Raw genomic sequence first — 19,855 nt, 5'->3', positions numbered from 1 at the left:
AGATCAACTAAGTCAGAATCCTTATGGATGGAGCTACACATCTGTAGTTTTTCAAAATACCTCAGGCAATTTTAGTATGCAGCCAGGGTTGAGAACCATTGATTTGGTCCTACTTCATCATTTCACAAATGGGAAAACTGAGGCCTAGGAAGAAAGGAAGGACTTGTCTACTGATGCATAAAATAGTGGCAGAGAGAGGAACTGGAAACCTGGTTTCCCACCTCCAACTCCAGGGTTCTTCCTACTGAACAATCCTACCAGTAACAATGAATCAAAATTTGAGAGGCAAGACACAGGGCGTGGTGAGAGGAGGAGAGCTGAGAGAACCAGGCCTGCTCTGGCGTGTTAGGCTCTTCAAACTCCAGCCCTGGCAGAAGAGGCTTTCCAATTATGTCCTATCCTCTGAGCTTAACCACCTGAACCCTTGAGTTGGCAGCGGGAGATGGGTGGGGTGGGAAGCATTGACCTGGCAGTGCCCTCCTTTCCCCACCTCAGTCGGGCCACCGCTGGGCTCAATCAAGTTCTGGCTGCTACAGCCCAGTTGCTATGGGAACTGGGAGGGGAAGGAAGCAGGAAATAACTAGAGGGAACACCAATTAACCCAAAAAGGAAGCTGGGAAGGCTGTCCCATCCCTCCTCCCAGCTGGGCTGCAGAGCACTCCTGAAATGGGAGGGGCAAGATGAGAGGGATCACTACCCCTCCTGGGCTCTGCAGTTGCCAGTCTGGGGAGGACCCAGAGAGCCTCACTGTCCAGCTCTCAGGCTTGCAGCGCTGGCTAGGGCATCCTCATCCCTAATTATCCTCTAAAAAGGAGACTCTTACACCCCAAAGGCAGGGCTCAGGGCCAGAGGGTTTAGAAAAGTGGAGGTCATCCCAAGCTCCTTGGTTTTGGGGCTGAAAAGCCCACCAAGGAGGAGAGCTTCAGTTCCTGCCAACCAAGAAGTAAGCAGTATTCTTCCTAGATTCTAACTTGCTTCCATCCCTGGTGTCTATTTGCCCATCCAAATCTTCCCTATAGGCTTTCTCTCCAGGGCTGTTTGTCTTCCATGTACCCCTGGTGCCCTTGGCCAGCAGCTGGAGCTGCAGCCACAGAACCTGTGGAGGCAAAGCAGCAATGTGAGCTGCACATGGGGATGAAATCCACTGTCCACAGACACCACGGTACACTCCGCCCCCAGATTTTACCCAAAGAGAAACTGAGGCCCAAAGAAGAGGGTTGGCTTAGCCAAGTCAGAGGCATGTAAGAAATCAACTATAAGCCAGGATTAGAAGGGAGGCAACTTGATAGCTGACCTGATGCCTCTTTGCACTGCAGCCATCAGCACACATAGAAGTGTATGGGGGACCCCTCCAGTGGGGTCTGAAAAGAGCGAAGTGCTGCTAGTCCTGACTCTGGGCTTTCAAAGAGTTGGATCAGAACAGGGTTAGGTCAAAGTCAGTCTCCTCAACCAGAGGAAGGAGATCATGGACATAACTCTGCGGACAGTAGTTCATTGGGATTGGTAGAATCAGACGGGGATTAGAGGCATTAAAGGGCAAATCCAGGTGGATGATAGGGCTCTACTTAAGTGGCTGTAAAAATAAGCAACAGCTGTCCTCCTTTTCAGACTGAGCAGTCATGAGTCAAAGTGGTCTGACCTGGTCTGAAGGAAAGGCAGGGGAAATGGCTGGAGAGGAGGGTGAGAACCTAGAGCCAGTGCAGTTCCAGAAAGCTCTCACACCACCAAGCCTCTTGGGCCATCTGCTCAAAGGCCAGTGGCTGGATGGGCCCAGCCTGGACAGGGTTGGTCCAATGGAGAAACAGCGTCCCTAATGTAGGAGCAGCTCTGAAGGGGCCTAGATGATCCATGTCAATCAGGTGAGCAGAGGAGTCAGGTTCATGACTGTTCCAGAACAGAAAGGACCATGAGACCCATCACAACACTGCCCTATCTGCTGTTGGAATTTCCACTCCAATATCACTGCCAAGTGCTTATCCAGCTTCTGATTATAAGCCTTGTCACGGGGGGTCATGCTGTCCTAGAGTAGCCCCTATCTTCAGACAACTCTAGCAGTTACAGAAGTTTTTCCTTCTTTTGAACTAATTTCTCCTTGTGGCTTCACTCATGGCTGTCACTAGCTCTTCCCGTGCCATATGGAACAGCTACCTTCCCATCCCCCATGCCAACCCTGCAGGTATTTGTAGACTTCTCTGAATCTGGTTTTCTCATTATTTGTCCATGCAAACATTCCTTGAACATCTTCTGAGTGCCTGCCACTGTGCTGGGAACTACAGATAATAGAGATGAGTAAGACAAGATTCCTGTCTTCAAGGAGCAGGGGAGAAACTATATGAATCAATCATTTTAAGTCACTATGATCGATAGCACAGACAGTCCCCAACTTATGATGGCTCAACTTAAACGCTTTTTCAATTTTACCACAGTGAGAAGGCAATATGTATTCAGTGGAAATACTTCAAGTACCCATACAACTATTCTGTTTTTCACTTTCAGTACAGTATTCAATAAATTACATGACATATTCAACACTTTAATATAAAATGCACTTTGTGCTAGATGATTTTGCCTAATTGTAGGATACTATAAGTGTTCTGAGCACGTTTGAGGTAGGCGAGGCTAAGCTATGGTAGTTTAGGTGTATTAAATGCATTTTCAACTTATGATGTTATCAACTTACAATGGATTTATCAGGAGCACTGTAAGTCGAGAAGCAACTGTATCTCCTTGGTAGCATTAAGGGTGGAGTGATCAACTGTGTTTTGAGGGCTGAAGGACAGGAAAACATCTCCATGTGGGAGATGCTTGAGTTAGGAACTGAAAAAAAAATGAGTAGAAGGTAACTAGGTGGAATAAGGAAAAAATAAGTGCACTTTGAACAAAGAAATGAGCAGGCATAAAGGCCTGGAAGTGTGAAATAGTACTAAGTTAGACACTGTAGGAAGTTTAGAATAGTTACAGGGCACTGAGTGGGACACAATGGGAGATGAGGTTGCAGAGGAAGGCCATGACCATGGCTATGATATGCTCTGGAAGCTGACAAGGGGCTGGGCTTCATCCTGTAAGCAATGGAGAGTCTTTAATAGGTTTTAAATAATTGCTTACTTAAAGGTCGCTTGCCACTCCCATGACTAACTTTTCAGACTTTTGTGTGAAGTGTGGACGATGGAATATAAGCATCAACTGGAGGCATGGAGATCAGTTATGAGACAATTCCAACAGTCTGAGTGAGAGGGTATGAGGACCTCAAATAAAGCAATAGCAGCAGAATTGAGAAACAGGGAGGAGGGGGTGGATGTGAGAAGAGATGTTAAGGAGGTGGAATCACCAAGATTACTTAAGGATGTGGGAAATGAGAGAGAGGGAAAGATCCAGGATGATGACCAAGCTTCTGGCTTGCGTAGCTGGATGAATAGTAGTTTCATTTATTAAGGCAGAGAAAACAGGAGGCATAGAGTTGGGGGTGGAGAAGATAAGTTCAGTCGGGGTCATGTTAACTTCGAAGTATATGTGAGTCAGCCAGGTGGAAATGTTAAGCAGGCAGTTGGACACAGTAGTCAGCTCAGAAGGAGGGTCTGCATAAAGGTTTGGAAGTCATCAGGGATCAGAGAGTTAGTCATCAGGAACATAGTAGGACTACACTTTCCCACACCCTCTCAAGTTAGGCATGGCCATACAACTTGCTTTGGTCAATGAAGTGTGAGTTGAGGCGACATGAGTCACTTCTGGGGAGAAGCTTTAAGAGCAAATGTATGATTTGCCACATTCTCCTCCCTCTGATGCTGACTGTGGGAGCAGTGTTGTGTTGGATCTTCTGCCATGCTGGGTCTTTGGTGACTAACATGAGCAAGATGTTCCCTGAAGATCTGTTTCAGACATGTATCATGGGAAAGAAGTAACCATTTGTTGTGCTAAACCTCAGATATTTGGGGGTTGTTTGCTACCAGAACACAGCCTAGCTCACCCTGACTGCTACAGCAACTGTGGAAGCCCAGAAAGTGGATGGCATTGCCTAGCGAGAGTAGATGGAGAGAGAAAGGGATCAACAGTAGATCCCTAGAAATACTAACATTTAAGGGGCAGATGGAGGAAGGGAATCAGATGAAGATGGAGGAGTGGCTCAACAGATTGGAGGAGAAACAGAAGAGAGGCATTCTGCCAATTATGGGAGAAGAGAATTTCAAACAATAGGTAGTGGCCAGCAAATAAGGATTTAGATGGGAACACACTGGTTTGGGGAATTAAAAGGCAGTCTCATTATGGTGAGAGCAGTTTCAGTGGAGCGGTGGGGGCAGAAACCAGCCTGCAGAAATTTGAAAAGGGAATAAAATTGAAGATAGCTATGTGTAGACTACTCTTTCAAGGAACCAAATATCCCCAATTTTTTTTCAACTATTTCAAAAGATGTGGTTTCCAGTCCTCTCTTAGCCTGGTTGTTCGCATTCAGATGAGTCCCTGTATTTCCATGTCTTTGCAACTGCACACAATCCCCAGATAGGGTTTATCAACACAAAGTGAAGTAGAGGCATCAGCCCTCCTGTCCTAGAAACTGTTTTTGTTAATGCAGCCTAAGATCACATTTGCTCTTTGGGGGACTGTATCACATTCTGGCAACACACGGGAAATGAAGAAGAGGAGGCCAGCCTGAGTGTGAGACCAAAGGGATAGTCTATATCAAAGTCTTAACACAGAGCCTTCTGGTAAGACATCTCTATAAATTTAACACTCATGAGACTGTAGATTCACCGAGGACAGATTGTATCTTACTCATCTGCCCACTGTCCTTGGGGTCTCATATGGAGCTGGGTATACAAGTGGAGGAGGTATACACGTGGAGGTACTTGCCAAGTACTCAAAAATCAAACCTCTAGCAACTAGAGCAAGGTGAAGAGCTCCAAGAACAAAAGTGAAAATAGTGGGTTATGAAAGTGTTTGAGATTTTATAGCTCTGATAAAGAAATTTTGAATGTATCAGCAAAAAAATGAGAAAACTAAGCAAACAGAAAACAAGAGGCAATTATTTACTCTATGCAAACAAGTTAACCAAGAAGGAAAGATAATCACAGTATTCTACATGACTCAGCTGTGAACAATATTTACAATTCTAGTAATGTAAACATGGAATATTGTTAAAACCAGAAATTTTGATTTGTCAATATTGAGTGTATGGCGCGGGGAAGCATGTGTGTATGTAAAGTGCTGGTGGGAGTAAAAGAGGTAAGTCTTCCTCTAATCACATTTTAAAAGTCAACAGATATTTAAAAGAGAAAAATTGGAAAATAGAATATTGACATGGCATTTAGAAATGTGGAGGTAAATATCAGAAGAAAATAGCTAAAAGAGTTGGAAGTATTTAATTCTGAAGAGTTACGCTCAGGGGTGGAGTAGAGGGCTGTTGTTTTAATGATAAGCATTGAGATCTATGTATGTCATTTAACAGATATTTTATATATAGAATTTAAAAGCTTTATGAGCTACAAGGATACATATAAATGAGATACATATACACACAGGTGTATATATGTATATATGTGAATATCTATCTATATCTGTGTATATACACAAATATTTAAAACAGAAAAAATAAGAAATAGCAATATTAGCATACCATTTAGAAATATGGAGGTAAATATCAGAACAAACAGTCAGAGTGTCTCAAGTGTCTGACTGTGATGAGTGAGGCTTGGGGGGTGTGTGTGTATACATATATATATATGTGTGTGTATATATATAGCTTGTACATTCTTTTAAAGTTATGAACATACAGTACTTTGATAAAGTGAATTTTAAATTAAAAAAAAAACAACTGCTTTGCAGTCACGAACCTCAAAAACAACAAAACAAAATCCCCAAGACTTGATCTGACTAACCTCACCAGACTCAGCCCACACTGCCCTGCTGCAGAGCCCCAGGCCTTGCACTGCCCTGCCCTGGATCATCTATTCCATTATCACCGTCTGGACCATGGTAAGCTTATCAGGCCAACAGAGCTAATGAGGGGTCCCATAGGCACATCGAGGACTAAGATGAGAGGAGGGGAGCTTTGGGAGCTTCTGTGCGCAATGGTTGTACAGATCACAGGAATATGCCAGTGTGACAGTGACAGCCATAGGTTCCCTTGAGCTGCACACACTTCCCCTTCCCAGGCACACTTGTTTACCACATATAGCCATACCTGGGCCCAAGCCCAGGAAGCAATCTCCAGCCTTCTGCAGGGATCACCACGAAACCAGGTCCCTGCCCATGCTTTACTTCCTCCTCCAAATGCTGTGCCTTGTCAGAAAGATGAGAGGCTGGAGAGAACAGAGACATGATCAAAGATGACTGTCGGCTGTGCTTGGTCTTTAGTGATGAGGTAAATCAAGGGCTTTGGAGCCTTTCCACCTCCCTCTCTGAGTCTTTCCACCCCCCATCTAAGCATGTCCTTGTGCCTTCCCTCACTAGAATCGAATCCCTCCACTTGCCTTCTGGCTCCTCATCCCCTACTCGTTAAGTAGCCCACCCCAGTGTTGTCAATCTCAATTAGGTATTCAGCAGTCATTAGGTTAAACATACCTCATTGAGAGAATAATAATAGCTACCACTTATTAAGTGCTTACTATATGCCAGGTTCTGTTCTAATCACCTGACCCTGACATTTATTAACTCATTGAAACCTCACAATCATCCCCTGAGGTAGAGATAGATCTTTACAGATGAGGACAGGGAAGACCAAAGAGTTTAAATAACTTGTCCAAGGTCCACAGCCAATAATAATAACAATGGGGGCTAGCATGTCTTGAGCACTTTCTATCTCACAGACACTGTACTCTTAAGAGATTAGCATGTTTCATGTCACTTAAGCCTCATAATGACAGTATTTCTTAGTTCCAAAGGTGAGAAAAGTGAGGTTCCAATAGAGACTAAAAAATGCATTCAAGTTGTCAACAGCTATTCTACAAAGATGACAGATTTTGAAATGGAATTTGAAGCCAGGTTTACCTGGACTTCTGTGTCCAAGCTCTTATATTCATATTGCCCTTGGGATGGTCCCTTCAATTCACTACCACCACTGAAGCCTGTGACTCAAACAAATCTTATTTTGACATAATTTCACATCAAACTAGGGAGAGATTTGTAGGTCTGGATGGGAGGGGTGACTCTGTAAAATCAGTCTGTGTAGTCCATTCTCCATATGAGTGGCGTTTTCTTTGTAAGTAGATGTGGGGGAATAGCATTTGGATACTAGGTGCAACAAATTATTGTTTCCATTCCACAATCAAAGTATTCCTTTCTCTTTTTCCTCAACACACACACGCCCACGGACATGCACACGCACACGCACACACCCTGGTAGACGGAGGTGTTAAAAAAGAGGAAAACACTGCTTTGTTTCTTCTGTGCCCACCAGCTTCCTACCCAGAGCCCAAGGCTCACTATTCCTGTTTTAATATTTGGCAGTTGGTGAAGGGAAGGCAGCTGTCTCCAGAAGAAAGATTTTCTTGCTTCAGGACGCGAGTAGTCCTGTCCCAGGTCCTACCATCTGGGGACTTCTGGAGTAGCCTTGCCCTGGAAGACTCCAACGCCAGAGTCCATTCCTTCAGAAAAGTCTCAGGGCAGCTACGCACTCCACTTTGTCCCCAACTCCTTTTCCCCGGCATATTCCACAAATTCTCTTCATTGAGAAGCCTCTGCTCCAGTTAGACAGAAAGTTAGTCAGAGTTGGGTTCAGATTCTGGCTCTGCCACCAACTAGCTGTGTGAATTTGGACAAGTCACCACCTGTAGGGAGATAAGGACTCAGCCACTAATTATCTGGTGACTGTGAGAAAGGTACTTTTCCTTCCTGGTACTCAATTTGGATCCAAGAAGTTGATGCCTAGAGAGTAAGGAAATATAGTGGGAAGACAGGGTCAAACACCTTTAAACTCAAACAGTCATGAAGTCCAACCCCTAGGTCTGCTTATACTGGTTATAAAACCCTCAGGCACGTTACTGGACTTCCCTGATCCACATTTTCTTCATCTGTATAACGGAGATAATAAAAGTATCTGCCCTTACTTTTCTGTAAAGGGTGCCTGTGAAGCAACAAGCACAAAGCTTTACAACTGGTCCTGGGCCTTTACCACACAAATCTTTACCAATAGTATAATTACACTAGCAAAGACTGGGCAGTACTGTTGTCTGCTGGCATTCAAATCTCTGGATCTGACCTGGGTTCATATCCCAGCTCCAACTCTTACTAGCTTGGATGACCTTAAGCTTGCCACTTAACCTCTCTGAGTCTGTCTTCTCCTCTGTAAAATGGGAATACTATATATATGTACTTCATAAGGCAGATGTAAAAATTAAGAAGGATAAAGGACATAAAGTATCCGGGACAGTTCTCTTCCTTTCCATTCCCTCCTTTCAGCCCTATGGTGCAAACAACAAATGAAAAAAATCTGCCACAAATGTGACTGGAAAAAGGCTAATATCACTAATACATATAAAAAGCATATGCAAATCAATAAGAAAAACACAAAACATGAAAAGATAATTCACAAAACAGGCAACGCAAATGGCCTATAACCAGAAAAATAAATGTGTGACCTAAGGAATGCAAGTGAAAAGCCAGTGCTGTACCATTTTTCAGCTACCAGATTAGTAAAACTTTTAAAGACATGATAGCCAATACTGGAAAAGTGTGCAGCATTAGTCTAACACTTTTGGTGAGGGTATAAACTGGAATAACCTAGTAATTTGAAAGAAAGTTGGTAATGTATGTCAAGAGCCTCAAAAAGGTTAATACTCTTTGATTCTATAAGTCTAGCTCTGAAACTTCATCTTACAGAATTAATGTCTCTGCTCCTATTTGAAGGCAAAAGGAAAGAAAAAAGTAATTTTGTGTGTAGATGTTTATGTAAGCCTGGACAGAGGGGTGGAAGAACACACTCCATATTGTTAACATCAAGGACCTCAGGGTAGTGAGTTGGGAGGGGAGCTAATAGGAGGATCATTAATGTTTTCTTCATAAACCTCTGCATTGTTAGATTTGGTACAATAAGCATGCATTATTTTGTGATTTTAAAAGTTCAGCAAAGTATAGAAATAAGATAAAATGACTGAGATAGCATTTATTAGCAAAAAAAATCAGTTCTGAAATATTTATGAACAAAGATTATCATCACAGTATTATTTATAATAGTAAAATGTTGGAAGTAACATAAATATCAATAGGGGACTAGTTAAGTAAATTACATTACATTCACATGATGGAATATTGTACACTCATCAAGAATGATATTCATAAATACTTAATTACATGAAAAGATAGTGTAACAAATTTAAAAGAACAGGGTAAAAAATAATAAGATTTCAACTACATTAAAGTATATAGTCACCCATATCAAGATGGTTATTATAGAAAACACTTCAGAAAATAACAAGTGTTGACAGGATGTGGAGAAACTGGAACTCTTGTATATTGCTGGCATATATGTAAAATGGTGCAGAATGTATAACATAAAATGTAATATAATGTAAAATGGTACAGCCATTGTGGAAGACAGGATGGCAGTTCCTCAAAAAGTTAAACATAGAATTGCCAAATGCAATTCTACTCCTAGGTATTAATATAAACCCAAAAGAAATGAAAGCAGAGACTCAAAGGACACCCGTACACCAATATTCATAGCAGCATTATTTACAATAGCCAAAAAGTGGAAATAACCCAAATGCCCACCAACAATGAATGGATAAACAAACTGTGGCATAGACATACAATGGACTATTACTCAGCCATAGAAAGGAATGAAGTACTGATGCATACTGCAACATGGATGAACCTTGAACACATCATGCTAAATGAAATAAGCTGGACACAAAAGGACAAAAGTGTATGATTCCACTTATATGAAGTACCTACTCAAATTCCTGGAGACAGAAAGTAGAATAATGGTTACCAGGAGCTGGAAGGAAGAATGGGGTGTTATTGGGGGGTTTTTTTGTGTTTGTTTGTGCTTTTTTTAAGATGGAGTTTCACTCTGTCACCCAGGCTGGAGTGCAGGGGCGGGATCTCGGCTCACGGCAACCTCCGTTTCCCGGGCTCAAGCCATCCTCATGTCTCAGCTTCCCGAGTAGTTGGGATTACAGGTGCACACCACCACGCCCGACTAAGTTTTGTATTTTTAGTAGAGCTGGGGTTTTGCCATGTTGGCCAGGCTGGTCTTGAACTCCTGACCTCAGGTGATCTGCTCAGCTTGGCCTCCCAAAGTGCTGAGATTACAGGCATGAGCCATCACGCCCAGCCAGCAGTTATTGTTCAATGGGCACAGGGTTTCTGTTTGGGAGGATAAAAACGTTTTAGAAATGAATGATGGTGACGGTGTACAATACTGCAAATGTGCCTAATTCCACTGAATTGTACACTTAAAAATGGTTGAAATGGTAAATTTTATGTTATGTATATTTTATCACAGTTGAAAAAAAAAGAACACTAAGTGCTCTGGGACTTTTTTCCTTTTATACTTTTACTTTCCAAAATTTCTCAAATACTTTTTTGGTTAACTGGAAAAAAGGATATTATTAGAAGATTCTGAGACTACAATAATTCTGAGGGATTACCTTGGTTGGAAGTTTTAATGAGTACAACACTACACAGACAAGTTCACCTTTCACAGATCAGCCAGATAGCCATGCTATCTTCTTAAAACCAAGTAAGACAGGGAACATCGGTAACACCCACCACCATCAAATGTCCCTTTTCCGGTAGAACTTGGTGGGTTGGCACTTCCTTCAATCCCCAAGAACAGACTAGGTGTTCAAGGTTAGGGGCTCACCAAAACCCTTGTATGGGAACTGGGGATCCAAAGCCTAGGCCAGGCCTCAGCGGACTCTGGGGCAACAAAGTCTTACTGCAGTCGTTTTCCCTTCCAGCTCTACCAGCATGTGCAAGGATATGGAGAAACTGCACATGCTAAAGTGCAGTGGATGTGGAGGCCAGGGTCTCAGGCCTGCATTTGGCCTGCTTAGGGACTAACTTAGGTTAATATTCTTCACCTTCTCCCTTCTTGCTCTGTTTGATCCCTCCAGCAGACTGGGGCTGAGAAAATAATAGAGATACCTTCCCTCCAGGTGAGAGGAGCCCAGGTCCTCCGTCTCCTTTGAAGTTCTTTCCTCACACCCATTCTCTTGTTGCTATTCCAGGAGGGTACCAGTGATTGTCACTGGGTCCAAGGACGAGAGACTGGGATATGGAACATAGAGGATGTTGGTGGGTCCTCATTTTGAATCTGTGCCACTCCAGGGGACCTCTAAGCTGCCAATAGCCTCCCTGCCAGTCGGCCCAGCTTCTCAGCCCAGCCCCTCAGTAGCCAGTTGGGCACTACCTCTGACAGCTGGAGGAGATTATTAGCATTTACTTCATGCATCTGTGCACTGGAGAAAGAACAGACAGACCTAGGTTTGTATGCCAGCCCTTTTGCTATGTGGCCTGGGTAGGTCATTTCACCTCATTGAGCCTCAGTTGTCTCACTTGTAAAATGGGGATCATGATAGTGCCTTCCTGCTAGGATGATTGCCAGGATTAAATGAGTTCATGAACATATATAAAGCCCCTGGCATCTCCTAGGCACTCAAAGGCTCACAATTTTCTTCTTTCCTTCCCCTTTCTTAGCTCTTTCATCTTTGCAGCCAGTTGGCCTCATCTTCTGGCCCATAGACTTGTGGCTCAGGTTTCAGCTCCTTTCTCCAGAATGCATTCGAGCAGGAGCTTTGGCCCTGCCAGTCCCTGTCACTCCGTAGTAGCTCCTTCCCTCTCCAGAGCCAGCTGCAGCTTGCCTGGTGCCCTTGCTCTCCCCTCTAAGCACCTAAGTGGCTCACAGTTTTAAAAATTCAGGCTCTTCCGAACCCACTCTTATGCCCAGGGAGAAAAGGCCGCTCCAGCATCCCTGGCCTCTTGCACACACTCTCATCTGTGTGCCTGTAATCACAGCAAATGCAAACATACCCATGCCCCAGAGACCTACCAGGTGAGCATCGGAGAATGGTGCTTACAGGAGTCCAGATTTGTCCACACCCCCAGAAGCAGGGGTCACCCGTAGCTTTCAGCTAACATTAGCAGCTGGAATCCACATGTGGCTGACAAATGAGCTGGGGAGGGCAGGTTTGATGCCCAGTCTGCATGGGCACACAGCAGGTAAATAGCCTCAGAGGGTGGGGGCACAGAATAACTGCCCCAAAGGAGAAGTTTTTCTAGGACAAAGTCCTGCCTCTGAGTCTGGGGTGTCAGCCTATGTCCCCACCCACATGTAGAAGAGTGGTTATACCCTTTCCTTAGAGTACTGACATTTCCAGAGGGGGCGAGCATGCACCCGCATGGCTTAGAAGCACCCTCTCATGCTTACGATATGTTCGGAGATTCTTGACCCTCCTTTGATCTTGGTTCTACCCACTGTCTTCCCTTTCCTCACTCCTACCTTCACCATATTCAGCAGACTCTTCCAGCCACACCATGATATTGGGTAGAAGGCTGCTAGGCTCCCTTTCTCCACCTAACTCCCCCAACCCCCACCTTCAGGAGATACCAGTGTATCCTTCCTGGAGGTTCCCGTTGCTATGGTGACTATAGTAGTCAGGCACCAGCCTGAGGGAAGGATGGGAAGTAGCCATGAAGAAGACTGGGGGATGTGTGTCTGTGTGAATGTGTGTCTGTGTGTGCATGCACACATGCACATGTCTACCCTGAATTAAGTAAGGAGAGAAGGGAGGTGGGAGAAAGATAGCAGAGAGGGAGAGGGGGAGGCAGTAGGAAAGAGGTCAGGAGAGAGGACCAGAAGATGAAAGGGAGGAAGAAAAGGGATGGGAAGAAGGGAGGTGACATGTTAGTGGGGTATGAGTGATGCAAGGCACAAGGGGCATGCAGGCCAGAAGAGGGTGTGGGATCTTGGAGTAAAGGTTTGGAGGGGTGTCAGCTGGGAGATGGGAATAGGGAGAGTAAGGTGGAATGTGAGGGGCTGACTGTTGAGAGGAGAGAGGTGGGGAGTGAGGTCCAGTGTTGGTGTGGAAGGAGTTGGAGGTAACAGTCAGGAGGGGCAGGGGTTGGAGGAGTGTAGGTAGAGGAATAAGGGTTAGAGAGTAAGGTGTGGGTGTGGCTTGGGAAGAGCCTAGGGTGATAAGTAGAAGATTGGGAAGGTTGTGGGGTCACTGGCAAGTGGATAGGCATGTCAGGTGTAAGCTAAGATGTGGGAGGAACATGGGGGTTGGAGTGGGGGCGGGTCAGGGAAGGGGAGAGAGGTCTGGAGAGGTGTGAGCAGCATGAGGCCACTTTCCCACTCCTAGTATTAATTCACTGTGTCCTTGTCCTAGCTACAAACATCACCTCCTCTCTGTCCCTGCTCCAGGATTCCTGGTTCCTGCTCCTTCCCAGAACCCCATGCTTATATTCCTTGGTGATGAGATGAGCTTCTGTGGATCTGGAGGCCTGTCCCCAAGGACAGGCTTTGCCATGGCTCCCAGGAGGCTGCTTATTGACTGCCTGCCCCTTCCTTCACCCCCAAACAGGGACTAGGGCAACTCTCTGGCCCCAAGAGCCCTGGATCAGGGAGGCTGCCTGTGGGGCACTACTCACTGACTGCAAGCCTGTGTGATGATAACAGAGATCACTGACCAACTTAGGGCTCCTGTCCTTTACCCAGTGCCCTGAGCTCCCTGCTCTCAGCACCCCTCATACCCAGTGTTAGCAAGGAGTCCTACTTGGCAGGAAAGCTGTGGCAGGTAGGAGGAGAGAGGAAGGCAGTGAGGCAGAAACAGCTGCCAGCCAGAGTGGAGGAATAGCAGGGCCCCAGCGGGTATGGGCAGAAGGCAAGGCCCTGGTTCTGGCAGCCCCCCACCCTCTCTCTTTGTGTGGGTGTTTGGACCAACCTCCTTCCCTAGCCCTCCCCATCCACTGCTGCTGTTCAAGGAGCAAGCTTTGCTTACAGGCCTAAAATCCAGGCTGAAATAGACCTCAAAGGTCACCTGGTCCAACTCTGCTCATAATCTGGTGTTAGAGTTGCCTCCATGGCATTTTCCCCAGGGGTCCACCTGTATCGGGCCAAACACTTCCTGGGAGCAGGAGCTCACTTGCTCCTAAGGCACTCTGTTCCTTCTTTGAAAGGAGGAAACTGAGCAACTCTGATATGCCAGGTCTAGGTACTGCACAGACGTTTCCCATTAATAACAACCTCACAGGGCTGTTACAATGAATTAGCTCCATTTTATAGGTAAGAAAGGTGAGGCTCAGAGAGTTGAGGTCCTTAGCTCAACGTTACACAGGTAATAAATAAAGGAGCTAGGTTTGAACTTAGGACTTTCTAACTACAAAAGCCCTTTGGAGCCACTCAGGTCATGCTTCTTCTTTTATACCATGTCAGCTCTTCTGAGGAGTGAAGTCAGACAGCGTATCTGTCCAAGTCTCCTCTTCTCTAGGTGAAACGGCTCCTTCAACTCTCTCCAGAAGAACATAGGTTCCTGCCTCCTTCTCAGCCCAGTGTGAGACCCAAAACCAGACATACTCTCTGCCAGGTGGGTTTGGGTCAGTCTGGAATACAGCAGAACTATCACATCCTTCCCTGGCACTCACCGTTACTAATGTAACCCTATGGCTGGTGAGAGAGCTAAGAACTGTCCCTCCCTTGGGCCTCTATTCCCTCTTAGATCAATAGCTATGAGAAGAAAAAGCCAGGATTTTGCCCCCATCTCCATCACTACTCCCATTCTGGAAGTTCTGAAGAGAGAGCAGGAAAGAGACAGGGGTGGGGGAAGAGGCTATCAGAAAGGCAGGAGCATGGCAGAACTGGGAGGATGGAGAGCCATAAAGGAGTGAGGTGGTTGTCCAGTAACCCTAGTTAGGGCCAAGAGAGTGGGGGTGGGGGTTGGGGAAAATAGGGCTTGGGGGATGCACAGGAAGATAAGAGAGAGGTAAGGCACGACCCCAGGAGTTTGGAGAAGCCAGGGCTGGGAAAGGCATCGGCCTGCCTAAGTTAACGTTGCCCTGCTGTGCGACAGGAAGTCAGTCGCACATTAAGAAAATGTTGCAGCTGGTACTAAATTGGGAGGTGTCACAGGCAGCAGCGAGGACAGGTATGATTCGTGGGGCCCTGTGTGGCGTGAAGCAGGGGCACATATTGCAAAGACAGAGAACAGGGTTTCTGGGGCCACCCAGGGACGAGCTAACTGATGCACTCAGGACAGGGCCCTGGGGACAGGGGGTTACCTGGCTCTGGAACAGAGGCTCCCAACTTGGTTTCCAGAAGTAGAGAAAGCCTCTTCATCCTGACCTGGGGCTGTGGGTTCTATACTTGGAAGAAGCTCTGAGGGTGGGGCATCATCTCCCAGGGATCCCACTTGGGATGGGGACTGGACAGGAGGGTTTGAAGCCCAAGAATGGGCTTGGGGAAAGTCAAGGAAGGCCTGCCAGGGAGGTGGGGTGAGGGACTGAGGAGAGTGGAGCCTACAGGAAGGACGGTAGCAGGGCTGTCTTTTCCCTTAGTGCTCATCATACAGCTGAATTCAAGAGCCAGGTGGGTCTGGCCTCAGTTGAGGGAAAGAGCATTGGAAGAGGGGTGGGAAAGGCCAGAAGAGAGCTGTGGACCTGGCACTGCCCTTCTGCAAGCACGGCAGGCAGCGAGAGAGCAGGCGGAGTTTGCTGGTTTGCTGGAGAGAGACCGACAAGAAGACAAAGGAAAGGAGGGGGGGCTATCAGGAACTTGATGGAAGGCCAGGGCAAAAGCATGAGCTTGGCACCAAAACACGTGGGCTGGAGTCCTGGCACTCCTACTCATTAGCTGAGTGACCTTAGGGCAACCCGTTTAATCCCTTGCACCCGCATTTCCTCATCTGTAAAATGGGCGTAATGGTGCTAGTATCAGCAACCTCCTTGATCTCATAACATATACGAGAGGGGCAGAAAACTAAGCATTACATTAATGTCAGATGTTATATTCTCATTACAAAATGCTATCAGCACTGTCTTCCCACAAAAGACCCAGGATGTGGGCAGAACAAGGATGATGATCCCTGTTTTACAAATGAGGAAATGAAAGCTTGCAGAGGTGAAGTGACTTGCCCAAGGTCACACCACTAACAAGAGATAGAGGTGATAAGGCCTCCCAAATCAGAGAGATCAGATGTCTTTCTCCTACGTCACATTGCTTCGTAAAAACAATCAACATGAGAGATTTGTATTTTACTTTAGGTCCAGACAGAAATTGGAGTCAACTACAACATGGAGAAAACCCCATGGGGAAGTTGTGGTGTGCCTCTCATTCACACTGGCGATTGAGGGAAAACAAAACAAAACAAAACATGGGCCACAGGATTGAAGGGAGGGCCACAAGACAGACATCCTTGATTCCATCTGCTTGTGGACCTTGTCTCTCTGCTCCCACTGAGTGTATGTGTCCGTGACTGACATAGAGGATATGTGTCTCTATCTCTATATGACAAAATGTGTCCTTCTTCATGTGACAGTACTTCTGCCTACGTCTCTGACACCATGGGGAGATGTGTGTGTGTGTGATATGGCATCTGCTTCTATCACACTGTTTGTGGGTGTGACGACCTCTCTGCATGTCTGTGTGACTTTGCTTGGGGCGGTGGTGATGTTGTATGGCAGTCTGTGCGTGTCTATCTGTCTGTACACCTTTAAGAAATGGAATATCTCATTTGGTAGTGCGAGTGAGGCAGTGAGTCAGCTGAGGCTGAGGGAGGCGGGAGGGAAACTGCTAGGTTACGAGAGCAGGAAAAAGGAGAAGGAGAAAGTGAAGTCAGGAGTGAGGAACTACCCCTTTCCTCCCCAACCCTCTGCCCCCAATCCCTATGGAACCTGCCAAAAGCATGGAAGCCCTGCAGAAGTCCACAAGGGCCATGTTAGATAGAAAAGGGCAGTTTCTACCCCTCCCCAAAGTCTTGGAGGGAGATAAGCTAGGCTAGAAAGCAACTGTCTCACTCTCCAGCTCTTGGCCCCAGCTCGAGTATGTGAGGCCATTACCCCTCCCAGTCTCCTTGTCATTTGACCCTTTGACCTTGCTGTTCTCTTTCCTCCCAAAGGCTGGTCACCTGGCCAGGCTGGGCGAGCAGAGCAGTAGCATCAGGTCCCAGATGTTTGCATCCCTCACCTACCTAACTGTCCAGAACAAGCCCGCTGAGGGTCAAGAAGTTTCCCAACATTCAGCTCTTCCCTAGGCAGGCCCGTTCTGCAGCTGCCTCACCTCTCCTCTAGACGCCTATCCCCAGCAGCCAGAAAGGCAGTTTTCCCTCCACTGCCACCCTCGGGTGCTGGGAAGGCACTGGGAGTTTTGAATGAGAATGCACCAACCTTCAGTGGCCTTCCCACCAGTCGCTGCTCCCTGTTCCCAGCTCCTTCCTTTATCAGGGGAGAAGAGCCTGCAGGTGCCTTCCTTGGGAGAAGACAGGCACCTCCTGGGCTCCACCTACCTCAGCTCTGGCCAGCTACCTCGGGTCACATAAGGTCAAGAGTGTGGTGTGTCCCACCACCGGGAGTGCTCCTCCTCTCACCCACTGGCAGAAGCCACAGGGTGAGGATTTGGTTGCCAAATATTCTTCCTCCCATCTTTGGCCTTCCTCCTGCACCAGCCAGTCCCAGGACTTTCAGTTCCAGCCTCGGAAAGGAGGCGGGCATGGCTGGCTAAGGATGGAGGCTGGAAGAGCACAATCTCTCCTGCCATCCCATTGTAAGCCCAGGGCCCGTGGCCCCTCCCCCTTCGTGAGGGGGCGGGATGCCGGGAAGCCCCAGGCCTAAGGTGCCCAAATCCGGAATTAATAAAAGTTGGCCAGGTGGTTACCTGACCTGAATCCCTGAGGCCCCTTCACTAGGGAGGGTCCCAGGGTAGCACTGGTAGTGCTGCACCGGGCACGGTGGGAGTGGTGGTGTGGGTGGAAAGGGAAACTTCCTTTTTTTCTTCCAGTCCCACTGCCGCCACTGCCGCTGCCCAGGCAGCCGTGGTGGCTGAGGACGCCAGTCCTTACCTTACAGCCTTTCGTGCAGGACCGGATTGAGTACTCTTCCGCCTGTAAGTATTTATGCAGCACGAGGTCGAACTCATCATATTTTTCCTGAGCATGTCGGTCCAGCCGCTGATACGCCTCGATACAGTTGCTACACGCCTCCCAGGTCCCGGAGCCCGGGCTGGCCACCACCGCCAGCAGGTCCCCCAGCAGAGTATCCAGGCTACAGTCCAGGCTGTCAGGGCGGTCCATGCCCAGCAGCAAGTCCCAGACTGTGTAGGTGTCGCAAAAGGAGAGAGTGAAGTTCCGAAAGTGGCCTTTGAGCAAGTTTTTTTTGGCGGAGGGGAACTCGGCCGGGGCACGGGAAGGGGAGTCAGGGGGCCGCAGAGGCGGGGCTGGGGTAGTGGGTTCGAAAAGTCTCTGCAAAGACTGCAATTTGGTGCATGCTGCGTCCAGCCCCGTGGGCTCTGGGACGCCGCCGCAGACCGGCCGGGAGCCGGCGGCGGGGGCGGCTTTGGTCAGGTTGCTGTATCTGGGGCCGCAGGTGCCCGGGGGCGCGCTGGGCTCGCCGGGCGGCGGCAGTGGCAGCGGCAGCATCGCGCGAGGAGGCACCCGCTGCCGCTCCCGGCCGGCCCCCCAGGGCGGCCGCATGGCACTGCTCAGCTCCCTGGCCCGGGGCCGGGCCCCCGCGCACAGCCACAGATGGTCAGCGAGAAGCACGGTGAAGAAGAGCAGGGACGCCAGGGACAGTCGCCATCGCTGCGCCCGCTCGGAGTCGGCGCAAGGTTTGTCACTCGGCCTGGGAGCCCAGCAGCAGCAGCAGCAGCAGATAGTCAGCGCGGCGGCGTCTTTCCCGGGCCACATCCAAGCGCCCCTGAACATATTTCAGGGGGGTCCGGGCTGGAGGGAGTAGGCAGGCGCGAGGCCGGACGGCCGTCTCGGGGGGGGCGGGCTGCGCGCCGCTCCGCGCTCTTCGGCGCCGTCCAGGCTCTACCTCGGGGGCTGCATGGTAAGGCAGGCAGGCCGGCCGGCCAGGGACCCGCTCAGGCCGGAGTCGCCGGGCGCTCTCGTGCAGTCTCCACGCCGCTCCCGCGCTCCCTCGCTCTCAGCCCGGGCGCTGCCGCCCGGCCGGCTAGGCGCTGCCTGGCGTCCCGGCGGGGGGCGGTGCGGGGCACTGGGGCGGTGGCGGCTGCGGCGGCGGCGCCGCACTCCTCATAGTGTCGGGCCCCTCAGCTGCCCTCCGCTTCGCGCCACTTCACTCCGCGCGGGCAGCCGCCGGGCTTGCACTCCAAACCGGCCGTCTCGGTTCGGCGCAGCTCTGCACCCCTCAGCGCCGCCGCGCGGGCCCCGCCGCCGCGCTCCGCTCCGCTCCGCTCCCTTCGCCCCGCGCCGCTCTGCTCCCGCCCGTCCGCCTGCTGCCCGCTCCTCGCCGTTCCCTGCCCCGCTCGCACCCTCTTAGGCCGGCCGGCCAGTCCACTGCCGGGCCCTTCGGTCTTCGCTGGCGCTCCGGGTGTTCGCCGGAGCCAGTCCTGAGCTGGCTCCGCTCTGGCTCAGCACCCGCTGCTCCTGGAGTTCCGGCTCGGGCGGGCCACCTGGCTCCCGGCAGCGCCACAGGCGCCGGACGCGGACACCGGGCTTTACTTAGTGCGCCTCTAGCTTCCGCCTCTCGTTCGCACCGCTGTGGCGGCAGCCTAGCGGCACGGCCCCTTGGCTCCCGCTGGCCATGCCCCCTCAGTCTGTCGCCATCTTCCGCTGTGCGGAGAACACCTTGAGAGCCCGTGTGCAAGTGTGTTTGGGGGGGAGCGGGGCGGAGAAAGAGGCACGGAGAGGAGGAGGGAGCGGGACTGGGGCCCCGACTGCGCCTGCGCCTCAGGACTTCCCCCCCCCCC

General features: G+C 49.0%; 1 protein-coding gene across 1 annotated transcript in view; it reads right to left on the bottom strand.

Moving 5' to 3' along the window:
* Positions 1-19,814, bottom strand: part of FAM155B (family with sequence similarity 155 member B) — a 28,249-nt gene extending 8,435 nt beyond the window's left edge. Inside the window, exon 1 of the mRNA XM_017516395.2 lies at positions 17,988-19,814. Within this exon, the coding sequence (XP_017371884.1) occupies positions 17,988-18,848 (861 nt within the window). The 5' untranslated portion in view covers positions 18,849-19,814. The remainder of the gene's footprint in view (positions 1-17,987) is intronic.
* Between the last annotated feature and the right edge of the window lie 41 nt (positions 19,815-19,855).

This window comes from Cebus imitator, unplaced genomic scaffold, assembly GCF_001604975.1.
Source record: "Cebus imitator isolate Cc_AM_T3 unplaced genomic scaffold, Cebus_imitator-1.0 Scaffold582, whole genome shotgun sequence".
In the NCBI taxonomy this organism is placed as follows: domain Eukaryota; kingdom Metazoa; phylum Chordata; class Mammalia; order Primates; family Cebidae; genus Cebus; species Cebus imitator.
This window is presented reverse-complemented; position numbering and strand designations above follow the sequence as displayed.